The sequence below is a fragment of the Dendrobates tinctorius genome, unplaced genomic scaffold (genome assembly GCF_039654945.1).
Source record: "Dendrobates tinctorius isolate UK_male_01 unplaced genomic scaffold, ASM3965494v1 ptg000172l, whole genome shotgun sequence".
Classification (NCBI taxonomy): Eukaryota; Metazoa; Chordata; class Amphibia; order Anura; family Dendrobatidae; genus Dendrobates; species Dendrobates tinctorius.
Window position 1 is genome coordinate 4,196,902 of NW_027361839.1, and position 16,469 is coordinate 4,213,370.

The 16,469-nt window shown below is 51.8% G+C and overlaps 1 protein-coding gene across 1 annotated transcript in view; it reads right to left on the reverse strand.

The window, feature by feature from the left end:
• The window catches only part of MAB21L3 (mab-21 like 3), a 250,193-nt gene that overhangs the window by 56,157 nt on the left and 177,567 nt on the right, over window positions 1-16,469 (reverse strand). Inside the window, exon 2 of the mRNA XM_073551051.1 lies at window positions 12,598-12,738. Within this exon, the coding sequence (XP_073407152.1) occupies window positions 12,598-12,708 (111 nt within the window). The 5' untranslated portion in view covers window positions 12,709-12,738. The remainder of the gene's footprint in view (window positions 1-12,597; window positions 12,739-16,469) is intronic.

Sequence of the window (16,469 nt, forward strand, 5' to 3'; positions counted from 1 at the left end):
AGATCTCGTTGACGAACTCTTGAAAGACTGCAGGAGCATTGCAAAGACCGAAGGGCATAACCAGGTTCTCGTAATGGCCATCTCGAGTGTTGAAAGCGGTCTTCCACTCGTCACCTGCACGGATACGGACCAGATTGTAGGCTCCTCTGAGGTCCAGCTTGGTAAAGACCCGAGCCCCTCTGAGACGGTCAAACAGTTCTGGAATGAGTGGAAGAGGGTACCTGTTCTTGATGGTAATCTCATTCAAGCCCCTATAGTCGATGCATGGCCGAAGAGTCCCATCCTTCTTTTTGACGAAGAAGAACCCGGCTCCTGCGGGCGAATAGGATTTCCGTATAAAGCCTTTGGCGAGGTTCTCTCGGACGTACTCAGACATGGCGGTGGTCTCCACGGGAGACAGAGGGTAGATTCTGCCCCTTGGGGGGGTTGAACCAGAAACAAGTTCAATTGGGCAGTCAAACGGCCGGTGTGGAGGGAGGACCTCCGCTTCCTTCTTATCAAAAACATCGGCGTAGGAGCTGTAAGCTGGAGGAAGACCCGGGAGGTCTGGAGGTGACCGTGGAGCGGCCGCCAGGTGGACAGGAATCAGACAGCGAGCTTGGCACGGGTGCCCCCAGCGGAGTATCTCCCCAGAAGACCAGTCGAGAACAGGCTGATGAGTCCTTAACCATGGAAGACCGAGTAGAATGGCGTGAGAGAGCTTAGGTAAAACGTAAAAGGTTATCTTCTCTCGATGTAAGGCTCCGATTTGCAATTCCACCTCTTCAGTGACTAAGGTGACGGACACCTGTAGCGGTTTGCCATCCACGGTGGCAATCTGAATTGGGTTAGGTAGAGTGACTACAGGAATTCGGTATTTGTCTACCTCCTCCGGCCGAATGAAGTTACCCGCTGAGCCCGAATCCACGTAGGCCACCTCGGAACCACGCCTCCCTCCTGAAACCAAAAGCACAGAAATCGTAAGGGGCTGAGAGGAATCATCATCATCACCTAGGAAGGCCTCTCTTACCTGACCTAGGTGGAGTCGTTTCCCTGTCTCTTAGGACCGGTGCAGATATAGTGTGACGAATGACCGCAATAGAGGCACACACCTTGTGCCCGTCTCTCTCTCTGACGTAACTTGGCCAACCTGAGATGATCTATCTGCATGGGCTCACCCGAAGAGAGGGAAGAAGATCCGACTGAACGTGAGCTGGCCGACTGAGTGAAAGGAGAAACTGACCTGGAGGAGCGCCTGTCTCTCACTGACTCCCAAGCGCGCTCCAGGAAGCGCAGGTCAATGCGGGTAGCCAGCGAGATAAGGTCCTCTAAGGTGGACGGGGTATCTCGACCTGCGAGTTCATCCTTTATTTTACTAGAAAGACCGCGCCAGAATGCCCCCACCAAAGCTGCGTTATTCCAGCCGAGCTCGGAGGAAATAGTGCGAAAGCGAATAGCGTACTGTCCGACCGTGAGAGAGCCCTGGTGTAAGTTAAAGAGTGACTCAGTGAGAGAGGCTAACCGACCCGGCTCATCGAAAACCTTACGAAACGTATCCAGGAAAACTGGGAGACTCGAAACGACCGGGTCGTCACGTTCCCAGAGCGGGTTTACCCAAGAAAGGGCCTCTCCCTCCAGATGGGACATGATGAAGGCCACTTTGGCCCGGTCCGAGGGGTATTGCTGCGGCAGCCATTCAAAGTGGAGACTACACTGATTTAAGAACCCCCTACAGAGCTTGGGATCCCCAGTGAAACGAGGCGGCTTGGCGAGGCGGGGCGTCGGAGGAGCAGTAGACGCAGGGGGAGGTGTCGGCACTGCAGCGGCAGCCTGGAGGGCCGACAAGCGACTATCAAAGGAGGCCATGTAGGACAAAATGTGGGTTTGAGTATCTTGCTGCTGACCCAGCTCCTGTTGGAGACTGGCCAGCTGAGTGGCATTTCCAGGATCGGCCACCTGTAAGGCCGACAAACGGGTGTCCATCGACTTCATGATTGACATAATGCGCCCCTGATTCTCCCGTAGGAATAGCAACTCTTTCTGGGTAGCAGCCGTAGTACCGGCGGAGTCCATGGCCTGATCGTACTGTTAGCGCGGGTGGTCAGGAGCGGGAACTCCGAGAGTGGACCCTCTGGACCGTGGCACCGAGGGGCCCCGGGCGAGCTGCCAGGTGGAACCGACCCCTATACAGGGACCGTTAGGAGCAGGCCCAGGGGTTCGAGTACCACGGTAGCCGGTACCGAGAGGGGCGGCTCAGGATGGACCGGAGTAAGACTGAGACTGGAGTTGGACGGCAGGAGCACTGAAGACAGGACTGGAGTAGGACGGCAGGAACACAAGGCAGGGCTGGAGTAGGACGACAGGAACACTGAAGGCAGGACTGGAGTAGGTCGGCAGGAACACAAGGCAGGACTGGAGTAGGACGACAGGAACACTGAAGGCAGGAGTGGAGTAGGTCGGCAGGAACACAAGGCAGGACTGAGAAGCTGCTGTGAGGAGCAGCCGAGACAGGAACTGCAGCAGCAGTGTGTGCACGAAGGAGCGAGGCCAGAGTGTCAGGAAACACAACGATCAGGCGCCTCCCTCAGGGGGAAGCAGCCTGATATGGCCCCGTCTGGTCAGCCATTGGTCCACAGGTGCTTCCGGGTTAGGGCACAGCCGGAGCATAAGAAGCAGGAAGGAGGCGCGGCCGCGGCCTATGGCGCATGCGCATAGCATGCAGGGAAGGCATCGGTCGCGGGCCCGTCTCAGGTGACCGCCGCGGCCGTCGGGTGGAGAGAGGCTGCGGCGTGGGAGCGGAGGGCGACTGCGGCGTGGGAGCGGAGGTCGGGTGAGTATGGCGGAGCGGTGTAACACCCGCCAGTGGGTAGTTAGGTTGTTGTTTCATGCTGAACGCACGTGACCTTTGACCCCAGCAAAGGCGATCCCGGAGTGTTTTATTACATTGCATTAAGATCCCGATACCCAGGATTCCAATTCGGAAGTTTCCCTAAAGACAGTCCAGGGAGCCCAAGATGTCATACAATCTGTCCGAGTTTCCGGCTATTTGACCTATCATTTGCTCCATTCTATAAATATCATTAAGCTCCACAACAAATTCAGAACGTGAAGGGAACCTCTCCTGCTTCCAATATCTGGGAATCAAGTTTCTGTAAGAAAATGCCTAAGAAGACCTCTCTTGAACTTGGAGACTGATATGTCACTTAGCTACTTCCATTGTAGGTCCGACATTGATCGATAATCTAGTATAGAGATCAAAGATCACAAGTTCTTTATAGGCAGGCAATACCACCAGACGTGAGTGAATGTGCCCACCTCGTGTCAACATCTCCAACAGGTATCTGGGACCATCGGAAATAGAGAGTGCCCAGCCGATGGGCATCTGTACCATCTTGTCAGAATCTTATAGCGCCTCTCCGTGATGGCGAGCATAATGAAGACCTAAACGTATAGAAGAGAATCTTGGCTCTGTCCACAGCTGATAAGGGTCTTCCCAGATCGATCTCCCACTTAGAGAAAACAATATCTCTAAACGTCGGCCTCCTCGTTTAATGAACGCCATCATGTTTCTGGTAAGGAAGGGTAAAGCTCGGCTGCCCTCCCCCTCCTTCCTTGGAGTCACGACCGTTAAGGACATTTTTTAAGCTGACCCACTTTTTATTTTCTTTACTATGAAATCGATCTAAGATACATGTTCCAATCGATGCATGACTATATAGAACAAAGTTAATTTTAAAGTTGATTTTAATCATTAGATCTTGGAATAACAATAATTTCCAGAAATGGATTCGTTTAAAAGTGTCCCTACATTGACATAATGTTATAAATGCGCTTCTGCGGTGTACTGTCTAATGGTCGTGTTTGACCATACAGGGACATGGTCTGATCATACCACATCTCCTGGGAAGTGGAGGAAGTAAAAGAGTATACAGACAGGACAACAGGGGAATCTTTTTGTGATGTAAAGCATTTCCCTGTCTGTTTTAAAAAATGCTTTGCCTCAAGGAAAAAAATATTTAGATCTTGTGTTGTCATGTCTAAATGCTTTTTTTATCCCCCTGCCCAGGAGGTGTGCTATGCTCCGACCATGTTCCTGCAGACGTGGCCATTACACAGTACAGCAAGGGCACATTTGTAAGATTATCTCAGCACAGGAACATTTTTTTTAAACATTCAATTGTGGAAATTATTATTATTCCAAGATATATTGATTAAAATTAACTTTGTTCATGGGAAAACCCATGACTATTCAAGAGCCTGTGTGCCAAATGGAGAGTGGTGACAACTTGTTTCCAGAAATGCTCCAGAAGTGTCCGGTTGTCCGATCTGGAGACATAGAATCACAGAATGTTAGAGTTGTAAGGGACCTCAAGGGTCATCAATGCACGATTCACTAAACCATCTCGGACAGATGTCTGTCCAGCCTCTATGTGAAGGCTTCCATTGAAGAACTCACCACTTCTTGTGCAGTCTGTTCCACTCATTGATCACCCTCACTGTCAAACAGTTTTTTCTAGTCTCTAATCTGCATCTTCTCCCTTCCAGTTTCATTCCATTAATTCTCGTGTTTCCATGTGCAAATGAGAATAAAGTTGATCCTTCTGTCACGCTCGCGCCTTGGCTGAGTGGCGCGAGCCGGGGGTTGTGGCCCCACTGTGCCACAGACCAGACTACCCTGGAAGGGGCGTGACTACGACAGCTACCTCGGTCTTCACTGGAGCCTCTGATGGTGAGGTCAGGCTTGTGCGGCAGATAGCTGTCGGGTGCCACTCCAGGGTGGTGTCTGGCTGTGGCAGCTGATCCCACTTGGAGACAAGTCACTTGGACAGATGTGACTGACAGGCAGACTGAGACACCGGGCAAGAAGGTATGACAGACACAGGGCAAGCAGGCACGGCTTGAGACACTGGACAGGCGGGCACGGCTTGAGACACTGGACAGGCGGGCACGGCTTGAGACACTGGACAGGCGGGCACGGCTTGAGACACTGGACAGGCGGGCACGGCTTGAGACACTGGACAGGCGGGCACGGCTTGAGACACTGGACAGGCAGGCACGGCTTGAGACACTGGACAGGCAGGCACGGCTTGAGACACTGGACAGGCGGGCACGGCTTGAGAAGGAACAAGTAGGGACCTGTTCACACAGCAGGTGCAGGTATGGATGCAGGCAGGAGTGGAATATGGAGGAACGGGTTTGGACCTGTTCACACAGGAGGTGCAGGTATGGATGCAGGCAGGAGTGAAATAAGAAGGAACAGGTTTGGACCGGTTCACACAGGAGGTGCAGGTGAAGGCAGGAGTGGAGAGAGAAGCTGCAGATAGAGGTTCTGCAGCGGCAGCAGGAGTGGAGCAAAGCTGAACCACAAGGTCTGTGGAGAGAAGCTGCAGCAAGAGGTTCTGCAGTGGCAGCAAGAGCAGTGCAGACAGAGCGGCTAGAGTGCAGATGCACAGATAGAGCTGCGAGAGTGCAGATGCACAGACAGGGAGGACACAAGGAAAGACACAGCAAGGAAGGGAGCCACAGACAAGGAGAAAGGGAGACTGATAGACAAAGGTAAGACTGAGTTCAGACAGAGAGACAGGGACAAAGACACAAGGACCAGGATAATCAGCCTCCTGGCAGGCAGACAAGGTACAAAGCAAGACTAGGAGTAATCCTCCAGAGAAGGAGACACACAGAACAGGGCCTGGCTTCCTCAGCAGCGAGATACTAACTGAGATTAGACATTGCACAGGCAAAGGTCAGTGGGAGTGGCGACACTAAGTAGTCAAGGGCTCCAGGTGATTGGTCAGAGACAGATTACCCAGGTGCACCCTGACTGCATAAGAACCAGAGAGTTCAGGTGCCGCCCCCCTATACACACAGTCAGGAAACATGGAGAGCAAGCAGGAAAACACGAGGCATAGCACATGGAGCTCAGGGCTGGCAACAGACAGTATTCACAGCATGGCTTGAAGCAGAAAGTAAGTTGGTGTGCGGGGGATGGGAGGCCATGTAGTGATGCCAGCAGGGTTGTTACAGTACCCCCCCCTTTACGGCCCCTCTTCCTCAAGCCTGCCAGAAGACCTGAAGAAGGAGTATGGAACCACACACAGTCCAGGCTGACACGACATCTTTAAGGTAGGGTGGAGTATGTGTGCCATCAGGAATCCCAGATTGCCCGGTTTCTTGGTGCCCAAGGGAGTCAGTTTCCAACACAGAGGGTACAAAGACTTCTTCCTCCAAATTGGCAAAAGGCAGGGACCTGGAAGCTTCAGACTTGACCCGTACATCAGCCGGCCAGCTAGAAACAGAAGACACCTTCACTGAGTCCAACTTCAGCCCGATATGCCAGAAAAATTGGACCTCCTCCTTCCGGTTGGTGAGAAACGGAGATACGTAGGTCACTGTTCCAACCTCTTCACCCACCTGCCAAATGGAAGCTGGAGGCATACATACAGGGAGCCATTTCAGCCTGTTACCCTGAAAAAACTGGACCACATCCTCCTGGTTAGAGGATGAGTGAAGCTCTGTCTTGGGACCTTCACCCCTAGGCCACAGGGGAGCTGGAGGCATACACTCTGGATCCATCTTCAGCCCTTTATCCTGGGGAAGACAATCAAGAGGCAGGGGTGCTCTTGGGAGCAGAACACTGGTATAGTCGCTGGGGATGTGTGAGGAGACTGAGACCGCCTCCCCCTCTTCAGAGGCATCCTCACACCTTGACTTGGCGACTAGCAAACCAGGCGAAGAAGACGAGCTTGCTGACTGAATGCGACGCAAGGGAACCAGACACCTCTTGTCCCTTGGTTGTTTCAAGTGTGGTGCCTTGCTGGGTCTCCAAACATAAATGGGCATCAGGATCTCTGGTTCAGAATGACCCATGGGCATACCAGTCAGTAGATGGAAGATGAACTTCTTCATGTATAAAGCTCCGACCTGGAGCTGTAGTTGTCCTTGCAGGACTAGACTGTTTTCCAACAGGGCTCGGCCACCTCGAGACAACGCCCACGTCGGCTTCGGGAGCTGTATCACAGAGACGACACACTGACTCCGTATGGCTGGCGGTTTATACACACCAAAGCTCCCAGAAGGCAGAGAAACAGTCATTGGCTTCACAGGACAGAGACCGTCGGGATGTTCCTTCAAGAGACCAGATTGCGGCTGTAAGCTTGCCAGCCGCTTTTTCTTAGACCTCTTGGACCTTACACGGGAGGCCGCCTTAGCAGGCTGAGGAACAGGAGTGTCAGGGACGGTCACAGACGGATGAGAGGATTCACCCATAGGTACCTCTTGTCTGGTCTGTATCTGGAAGCTTGAAGGGGAAGATATCTCAAGGGCAGCTGGACGAGGCATGTCGAAAACCTTACGGAAGGCCACCAGGAAGGCCCCCAGGCTCATGACGACAGGGTCCCCTGCTTCCCAAAGGGGACAGATCCAATTCAAGGCATCACCAGCTAGGTAGGACATGATATATGCCACCTTGACCCGGTCAGAGGGGAAACAAACTGCATTCTGCAGGATGTAGTGTAGGCACTTTTTCAGGAACCCTTGGCACTCTTTGGGGTCCCCATAGAACCTAGGCGGATCTGCTGGGTCGTGCTCTTCGTAGGCCAGGAGCTGCTCATAGATGGCCTTGGAGACTATGAGTGGTTCAGAAGTCTCCACAATTGGAACCACACAAGGCGGAACAAACTCTTCCGGTGGCTCACACTGGCAGGGAGAGAGTTCATGACGCTCTGTGAGCGGAAGGACATAGGACTCAGCGGGGACCATGGCCTGTGCAAACTGTCACGCTCGCGCCTTGGCTGAGTGGCGCGAGCCGGGGGTTGTGGCCCCACTGTGCCACAGACCAGACTACCCTGGAAGGGGCGTGACTACGACAGCTACCTTGGTCTTCACTGGAGCCTTTGATGGTGAGGTCAGGCTTGTGGGGCAGATAGCTGTCAGGTGCCACTCCAGGGTGGTGTCTGGCTGTGGCAGCTGATCCCACTTGGAGACAAGTCACTTGGACAGATGTGACTGACAGGCAGACTGAGACACCGGGCAAGAAGGTACGACAGATACAGGGCAAGCAGGCGTGGCTTGGAGACACTGGGCAAACAGGCACGGCTTGAGACACTGGACAGGCGGGCACGGCTTGAGACACTGGACAGGCGGGCACGGCTTGAGACACTGGACAGGCGGGCACGGCTTGAGACACTGGACAGGCGGGCACGGCTTGAGACACTGGACAGGCGGGCACGGCTTGAGACACTGGACAGGCGGGCACGGCTTGAGACACTGGACAGGCGGGCACGGCTTGAGACACTGGACAGGCGGGCACGGCTTGAGACACTGGACAGGCGGGCACGGCTTGAGACACTGGACAGGCGGGCACGGCTTGAGACACTGGACAGGCGGGCACGGCTTGAGACACTGGACAGGCGGGCACGGCTTGAGACACTGGACAGGCGGGCACGGCTTGAGAAGGAACAAGTAGGGACCTGTTCACACAGCAGGTGCAGGTATGGATGCAGGCAGGCGTGGAATATGAAGGAACAGGTCTGGACCTGTTCACACAGGAGGTGCAGGTATGGATGCAGGCAAGCAAGAGTGAAATAAGAAGGAACAGGTTTGGACCTGTTCACACAGGAGGTGCAGGTATGGATGCAGGCAGGCAAGAGTGAAATAAGAAGGAACAGGTTTGGACATGTTCACACAGGAGGTGCAGGTGAAGGCAGGAGTGGAGAGAGAAGCTGCAGATAGAGGTTCTGCAGCGGCAGCAGGAGTGGAGCAAAGCTGAACCACAAGGTCTGTGGAGAGACGCTGCAGCAAGAGGTTCTGCAGCGGCCGCGGGACTGGAGCAAAGCAGAACCACAAGGTCTGTGGAGAGAAGCTGCAGCAAGGGGTTCTGCAGCAGCAGCAGGAATGGAGCAAAGCTGAACCACAAGGTCTGTGGAGAGAAGCTGCAGCAAGAGGTTCTGCAGTGGCAGCAAGAGTAGTGCAGACAGAGCGGCTAGAGTGCAGATGCACAGACAGGGAGGACACAAGGAAAGACACAGCAAGGAAGGGAGCCACAGACAAGGAGAAAGGGAGACTGATAGACAAAGGTAAGACTGAGTTCAGACAGAGAGACAGGGACAAAGACACAAGGGCCAGGATATTCAGCCTCCTGGCAGGCAGACAAGGTACAAAGCAAGACTAGGGGTAAACCTCCAGAGAAGGAGATACACAGAACAGGGCCTGGCTTCCTCAGCAGCGAGATACTAACTGAGATTAGACATTGCACAGGCAATGTTTCAGTGGGAGTGGCGAAACTAAATAGTCAAGGGCTCCAGGTGATTGGTCAGGGACAGATTACCCAGGTGCACCCTGACTGCATAAGAACCAGAGAGTTCAGGCACCGCCCCCCTATACACACAGTCAGGAAAAATGGAGAGCAAGCAGGAAAACACGAGGCATAGCACATGGAGCTCAGGGCTGGCAACAGACAGTATTCACAGCATGGCTTGAAGCAGAAAGTAAGTTGGTGTGCGGGGGATGGGAGGCCATGTAGTGATGCCAGCAGGGTTGTTACACCTTCTACAGTGTGACAGCCTTCAGATATTTGTAGACAGCTATTAAGTCTCTCAGTCTTCTCTTCTGCAAACTAAACATTCCCAAATCCTGCAACCTTTCCTCATAGGACATTGTTTGCCGTCCGCTCACCATCCTTTTTGCTCTTCTCTGAACTTGCTCACATTGTGACGGGAGGTTTCATGTGTGTATTACTCGCCTGAGACTGGGGACATACATATCGCCCTCACTGCAGAGTGCCCAATATCCAGTACACGACAAGGAAGCCTTTCTGGCAACTACTTATCTTAGGTGTAGTTCCCTGACTGACCTGAGGGTAAGGGGGGTGCCAAAGAGCAGCAAGTTCCAAAACCGTAACTGAAGGTGCAAATAAAAGTTGTCGGTGGTTATATAGAAAGAACACCGTGAGCACCAGTGGCGGATTAAGTGGACTATGGGCCCGGGGCTGTTCATAAAACCTGGGCCCCTGTACCCCCCTTCCCACTTGAGCGCTGCGGTCCCCGTGCGGGAATTGAGAGCCGTACGGACCGCAGCACTTGGTTTGCTGTGGGTCCATACGGAAAACCCGCCACCATTCCACCACGTGTGGACATGGCCTAAAAAGACGTTGCACATAAGCTGTAGGCCTACGGCCAATACGCACAAAATCGCCCAACATGATCCTGGCCATAGGGGATCCACTTTAATGTCCCCACTTTAATTTGAAGTCCCCTTCATCCATTGCAGTCTCCTATCACCCACTCACTTCATCTGCAGTGCCGCTTCATCATTTGCAGCCCCTTATCCCCCATCATCATGTGCAGTTAATTTTACCCCCACATCATGTGCAGTCCCCCTTACCCCCACTTCATCATGTGCAGTCCCCCTTACCCCCAATTCATCATGTGCAGTCCCCCTTACCCCAAATTCATCATGTGCAGTCCCCCTTACCCCCAATTCATCATGTGCAGTCCCCCTTACCCCCAATTCATCATGTGCAGTCCCCCTTACCCCCAATTCATCATGTGCAGTCCCACTTACCCCTTAATTCATCATGTGCAGACCCACTTACCCCTTAATTCATCATGTGCAGTCCCCTTATCCCCCACTTCATCATGTTCAGCCCCACTCACCCCCCCTTCATCATATGCAGCCCCACTCACCGCCCTTCATCATGTGAAGCCCCCCACTCATCCCCCCTTCATTCTGTACAACCCCACTCAACCCCCTTCATCCTGTGTAGCCCCACTCACCCCCCTTCATCATATACAGGCCCCAGTCACCCCCCCTTCATTGTGTACAGCCCCCACTCACCCCCTTCCCCATTTAATTCATTTTATAAATAAAAAAAATAAATAAAGTTCCCCATACTTACCTCACAGCCGGCTCGCTCCCCAGCAGCGCCTCTGCTTTCAGCATCCTCCGGGACATGTCGGCGCGTGCACGATGACGTCATCGCGCACGCCCGACATCTGACCCGGAAGTACAGCCGAAGGGAGCCGGAGCTGAGCAGCCGTCAAGGTGACGGCCGTGCACAGCTCCCGGCCTCATAGAATGTGACGCGGGCGGCTGTCTGCTGCCGGCGGCGTCACAGCACAGGGCACGGCCGGCACTGTACAGGTGCTGGGGGAGCGGCCCGGGGGGCATTTGCCTCTCTGACACCCGGCCCAGCCCGCCCCTGCCCCTGGGCCCCCAATAAACCTTGGGCCCGGGGCGACCGCCCCATCCGCCCCTATTAAGATCCACCACTGGTGAGCACTACTCAAGATGGTGCAAAGGTTAGGTTCCCAAACCGTTATAGCAACAAATATGAACCTAGCACTCAACTTAAAGGTATTTGTAAGGCGGATTATTGTAGTACACGAAAAAAGACATTTCGGTCAATGTGACCTTCTTCAGTTACAACAAGGGTAAATATAATTACAAAACAAAATGTCATATAAAACAGAAAAAATAACAAAGGAAAAAAAACAAGAGAAAACAGAAGTATATACATACAATAGTCAAAATGGTCATACAAAAATAGGATAAATTGGTCGCAGATAACGCCAGGTATCCCACACTGCCCATATCACGCCAAATAATTTAAAAAGAGCCATAGAAAATATATAGCAGCAATCCATAAGAATATCAAACATACCATGTGGTATATAGATTGTGTAGAGCTTATAGGCAACCTAACCTTTGCACCATCTTGAGTAGTGGTCACGGTGTTCTTTCAGTCGGTGGTTATATGACCCATGACCACTAATAAATAGTAAATTTGTGACACTTGGTGGGATATAATAAATCCCTGACAACTGGGGGGCAACCTCACACCCCCAGCTCATTACATTATTTGTAGTCTAAACTTTTGATTTGCTTCTAAGACATTCATTGGGGTGTTCTCATATTTGCAACATAGTATTGAATTAATGTATTTTTGGGTGAAAACACATTTTGTTTGCAATCAATGACCGACATTTATGGGAGTATTTTGTAGTATGGTGTCCAACACAAAATGTTTCTCTTAAGGGTAAACTATATGTTTTCTGCCAGATCTGTTGGGGTGCACTCATTTAGGCTGAGCACTGTATATATAGATACCTGCACCCCAGCTTCCCAAGTATAGAATTGATATCACGGACGCTCTTGTGCATCTCCGATCTGTGCCAATTGTAGGACGGGGGCAGCCCTGGGTCCAGGACACCTGGCAGGTACATCACACACAGCCCCTAGAGAATCAGCCCTTGTTACCTGTATACAGGGGTGCAGAGGACGTCGGCCCCGGAGCAGAATCGTCCAATGAGCCAGTAAATCTGGCTGCTCCTGATCCAATGGCAGCAGCAGAAAGAGAAAAAGAATCCACAGGTCACGAGACAGCTATAATGGAGAGTCGTTCAGATGTCAGCTCAGGGTCAGTCTGCTGCTACCGCCAATAAAGGCCCAACATCATATAGCGGTATCATACGGCAAACGATAAGAGCTGTAAGGTGAAGAAGCTGAACTTTCTAAATTGATGGGCCCGGGAAGGTTCATAGCTATTACCCTCCCTATGGGACCAGTCCCCATAACTGATAATCTGGCCCTGATGATTGCCCCGGGGGGCAGGTCTCTCACCTTCAGGTTGTCGCTGTGAATCCCAGAGTTGGAGATGCTATGAAACCTGCAGTCCCAGGAACTTATCTGCGTTGTCAGCTGCAGCATGATGCCCTGCACCTCCTCCACCATACGGGACACACTGCGGTGGCGGACATCCCCCTGGAAACAAACAGGTCAGGGTGAGGGGCCATGAGGGCAGACAATTCATCGTGGCGGCACGGACTCTGGATCCTCGGGGAGAAATATCAGATACCATTATCTGCAGCTGACCATTTATGATTTGTGATCGTGATTTGTATTAACGATTGCTCCATTGTATCGTTATATACCTGGGCCATGTAATCTGCCGATGCCTCCACGCACCATCATACATGCCTCAACCACCACAGATCCACGGTGTGATGTACAATGCCTACAAAATATGTTTTCTGTTGGACTGTGCTAGAAATCCTCCATCCTATGACATTATAAACTGTCAGTAGTAGGAATTCCTTCCCCCCGAGTTTTATCAACCCTGCCACTTCCTCTGGCAGAGCAGGAATGTTATTTAGCTAGGACACTTCCTGTCACACCATTTGGCTTCTCTCAGCCTCAGCTGAAAGAGAAAAAAGTGCAGGAAAAAAAAACTCTTTGTCTGAAATCAGGAGTTAGACGTAAACCTTTAAGAGCCTGCCCTGCAAAAACCGTACAAAGTAGAGATATGAAAATCATATTTTGGTAATCTGAGCGGTCCCAGCTCCGCTACAGGGTATCTTTCGAAGTTCTAACCTGACCAGAACCTGAGATATGATTTGCTCCCAAATAGAAGGTCGTACCTATGGCGTGCATGGTGTTGTTTGATTCTATTCGGTAAATTGCAACCATTGATACCACTGATGAGTCCATACTAGCTTCCCCGATAGAGTTATGAGGATTATAAGTTTTAGCAAGATTCCTACATTGGAAAGAGAGAGGTGGGATTAACCCAGAATGCATCTCTCTGTGATGTCACAAAGCAGAGCCTATAAGGCATTCCCTTGGCAAAACCAGCTCAGAAGAGCTCCAATCCTCGTGCTGACAAGAACTCCAGATGAGTGGAGATGTGTGGCTCCGCCTTCTTTCTCCGCTGCATGGTTTTGCCTAAAGAGCCATGAACAACCGTGAGTGTACTTTCTATGTTCATTATTATTATTATTATTATTATTATTTATTGTTATATCGCCATTTATTCCATGGCGCTTTACATGTAAGGAGGAGTATACATAAAAACAAGTACAATAATCTTAAACAATACAAGTCATAACTGGTACAGGAGGAGAGAGGACCCTGCCCGCGAGGGCTCACAATCTTCAAGGGATGGGTGATAATACAGTAGGCGAGGGTAGAGCTGGTCGTGCAGCGGTTTGGTCGATCGGTGGTTACTGCAGGTTGTAGGCTTGTCAGAAGAGGTGGGTCTTCAGGCTCTTTTTGAAGGTTTCGATGGTAGGTGAGAGTCTGATATGTTGTGGTAGAGAGTTCCAGAGTAGGGGTGATGCGCGAGAGAAATCTTGTATGCGATTGTGGGAAGAGGAGATAAGAGGGGAGTAGAGAAGATCTTGTGAGGATCGGAGGTTGCGTGCGGGAAAGTACCGGGAGTCGAGGTCACAGATGTATGGAGGAGACAGGTTGTGGATGGCTTTGTATGTCATGGTTAGGGTTTTGTAATGGAGTCTCTGGGCAATTGGGAGCCAGTGAAGGGATTGACAGAGGGGAGAAGCTGGGGAATAGCGGGGGGACAGGTGGATTAGTCGGGCAGCAGAGTTTAGAATAGATTGGAGGGGTGCGAGAGTGTTTGAGGGGAGGCCACAGAGCAAGAGGTTGCAGTAGTCAAGGCAAGAGATGATGAGGGCATGGACTAGGGTTTTTGCAGATTCTTGGGTGAGGAATGAACGGATTCGTGAAATATTTTTGAGTTGAAGTCGGCAGGAAGTGGAAAGGGCTTGGATATGTGGTTTGAAGGAGAGATCAGCGTCAAGGATTACTCCGAGGCAGCGAGCTTGTGGGACTGGGGAGAGTGGGCAGTCATTTACTGTAATTGATAGGTTCGTAGGGGGGGTCACGTGAGATGGGGGAAAGATGATGAATTCTGTTCATCCATCTTTTATTTTATATTTGTAACTGTACATAATTAATGTCTCAACTTTATAGCAACTTTCATCTGTAACCACTGTCCTCTTTCGGAAAATAAATGACTTGATATTTAGTCTGTCTCTATGCTCTAAGAATCGAACTATACGCCTTTGTTAGATAATCGCTACTAATTTGTCGGGTTGGCTTCGAACCCCTCCCTTGAGTCTATAAGTTAAGCGGAGAAACCAGGAGCTGGTGGCAGCGCGTTGTGTACGGTGATTCGGCTTGCTGGCAGTACAGAAGGGTCTTATATTGCTGAATGAGGGGCTGCGGCCACAGCATTGATAATTCCCTCACTGCAGAAGCCTAATTACCGGTTCACAACAGGCAGTCCGTCTGGCGACTAATTATCCTAGGTGCAGTTCCCTGACTGACCTGAGGGTAAGGGGGGCGCCGGAGAGCTGCAAGTTCCGAAGTGGAACTGAGAAAGTGGGATATACATAAATCCCCGCAGTACTTAGAAGATTGATAGCAGTGGCGGGGCATCCAAATTAAACTCCCCCTGTGGCAAATTGTCAGAGTGAGATTAGCTTGCTGGGTATTTTTGGTCACATGGTGCCAGCGGTGGGATAACTAAGATAAGCCCCCACTGTACCTGTGATAGCCGTGTGTCGGCAGTGTGTCTCGTCCCTCCGTCCGCTGATACACCCGTGTCAGTGGTGGGACTGTGACATAGTGGTGACACAGGGTCCGCTGTCCGTCATGTTTTGGTGGCAGCAGGACCCCCGTCAGTCGTCCGTATCGGACGAGCAGCGGTGGGCTGTTCGTCACATATTGGTGGCAGAGCGGTGGGATAATCCTAGAGCATTATTAATTTGGTTTGAGCAATCATTCCTCTCACTAAAAACCTGCACGGTTCCTGCGGGAATCCTGCATCATAGGTTTTGGAGAACAGACTCAGTGGTTACTAGTCCTGAGACATTTGTGTGTACGTACAAGTATTCCCTCCCTTTCTCTCCGTTTTTCTTTTTCTATCTTTTATTTGGCAACCATGGCGGCAAAAGGAGAACACTGGTACAGACAGCAGAAAAAGGACAATCTTGCTGCAGTATGCATGTACAAAGGCATTGAAGCCACAAACAAAACCAAAGACCAACTGATCGCGGCTCTGGTGCAGCTGGACAACGACCAGAATCCAGCGGGCGCAGAAGTTGGCCCAAGTGACAATGGGGCTGCAGCAGAGGCTCCACTCCTGAGCGCTGGCCCCACATTCAACCAGAGCATGCTGGACCCCTACCTGCAAGCGGTCCTGGACGCACTCCCCGCCGAAGACAGTGAGCAGCGGGTGAGGCTGATCCAGCAATATCGGCAGGAGGCCCAAGCCGAACGTGAGCGCTAAGCTGAGGCTGAGAGAGCTGAGCGCCAAGCAGAAGCTCAGAGGGCCCATAAGCTGGAGATGCTCCGACAAGGGGGGCATGCCCCCACAGCCCGAAACGGTGAGCCCAGCAGCGTCCAGACTCCTAAACCCCAGCCAGAGCATTTTCCCGTGATGGAAAAGGACAGGGACTTGGACACGTTTCTGCGAGCCTTTGAGAAAGCCTGCAGACAGTACCGACTGCCCGAAGACCAATGGGCCAGGTACTTGACCCCAGGGCTAAAGGGCAAAGCTCTGGAGGCGTTTGCTTCTCTTCCGCAAGGGCATGATGATGACTATCGCGCCATAAAGGAGGTGCTGATCGCCAAATATCAGCTGACACCTGAGGTATACCGAAAGAAGTTCCGGCACCTCCAACGTGGCCCAC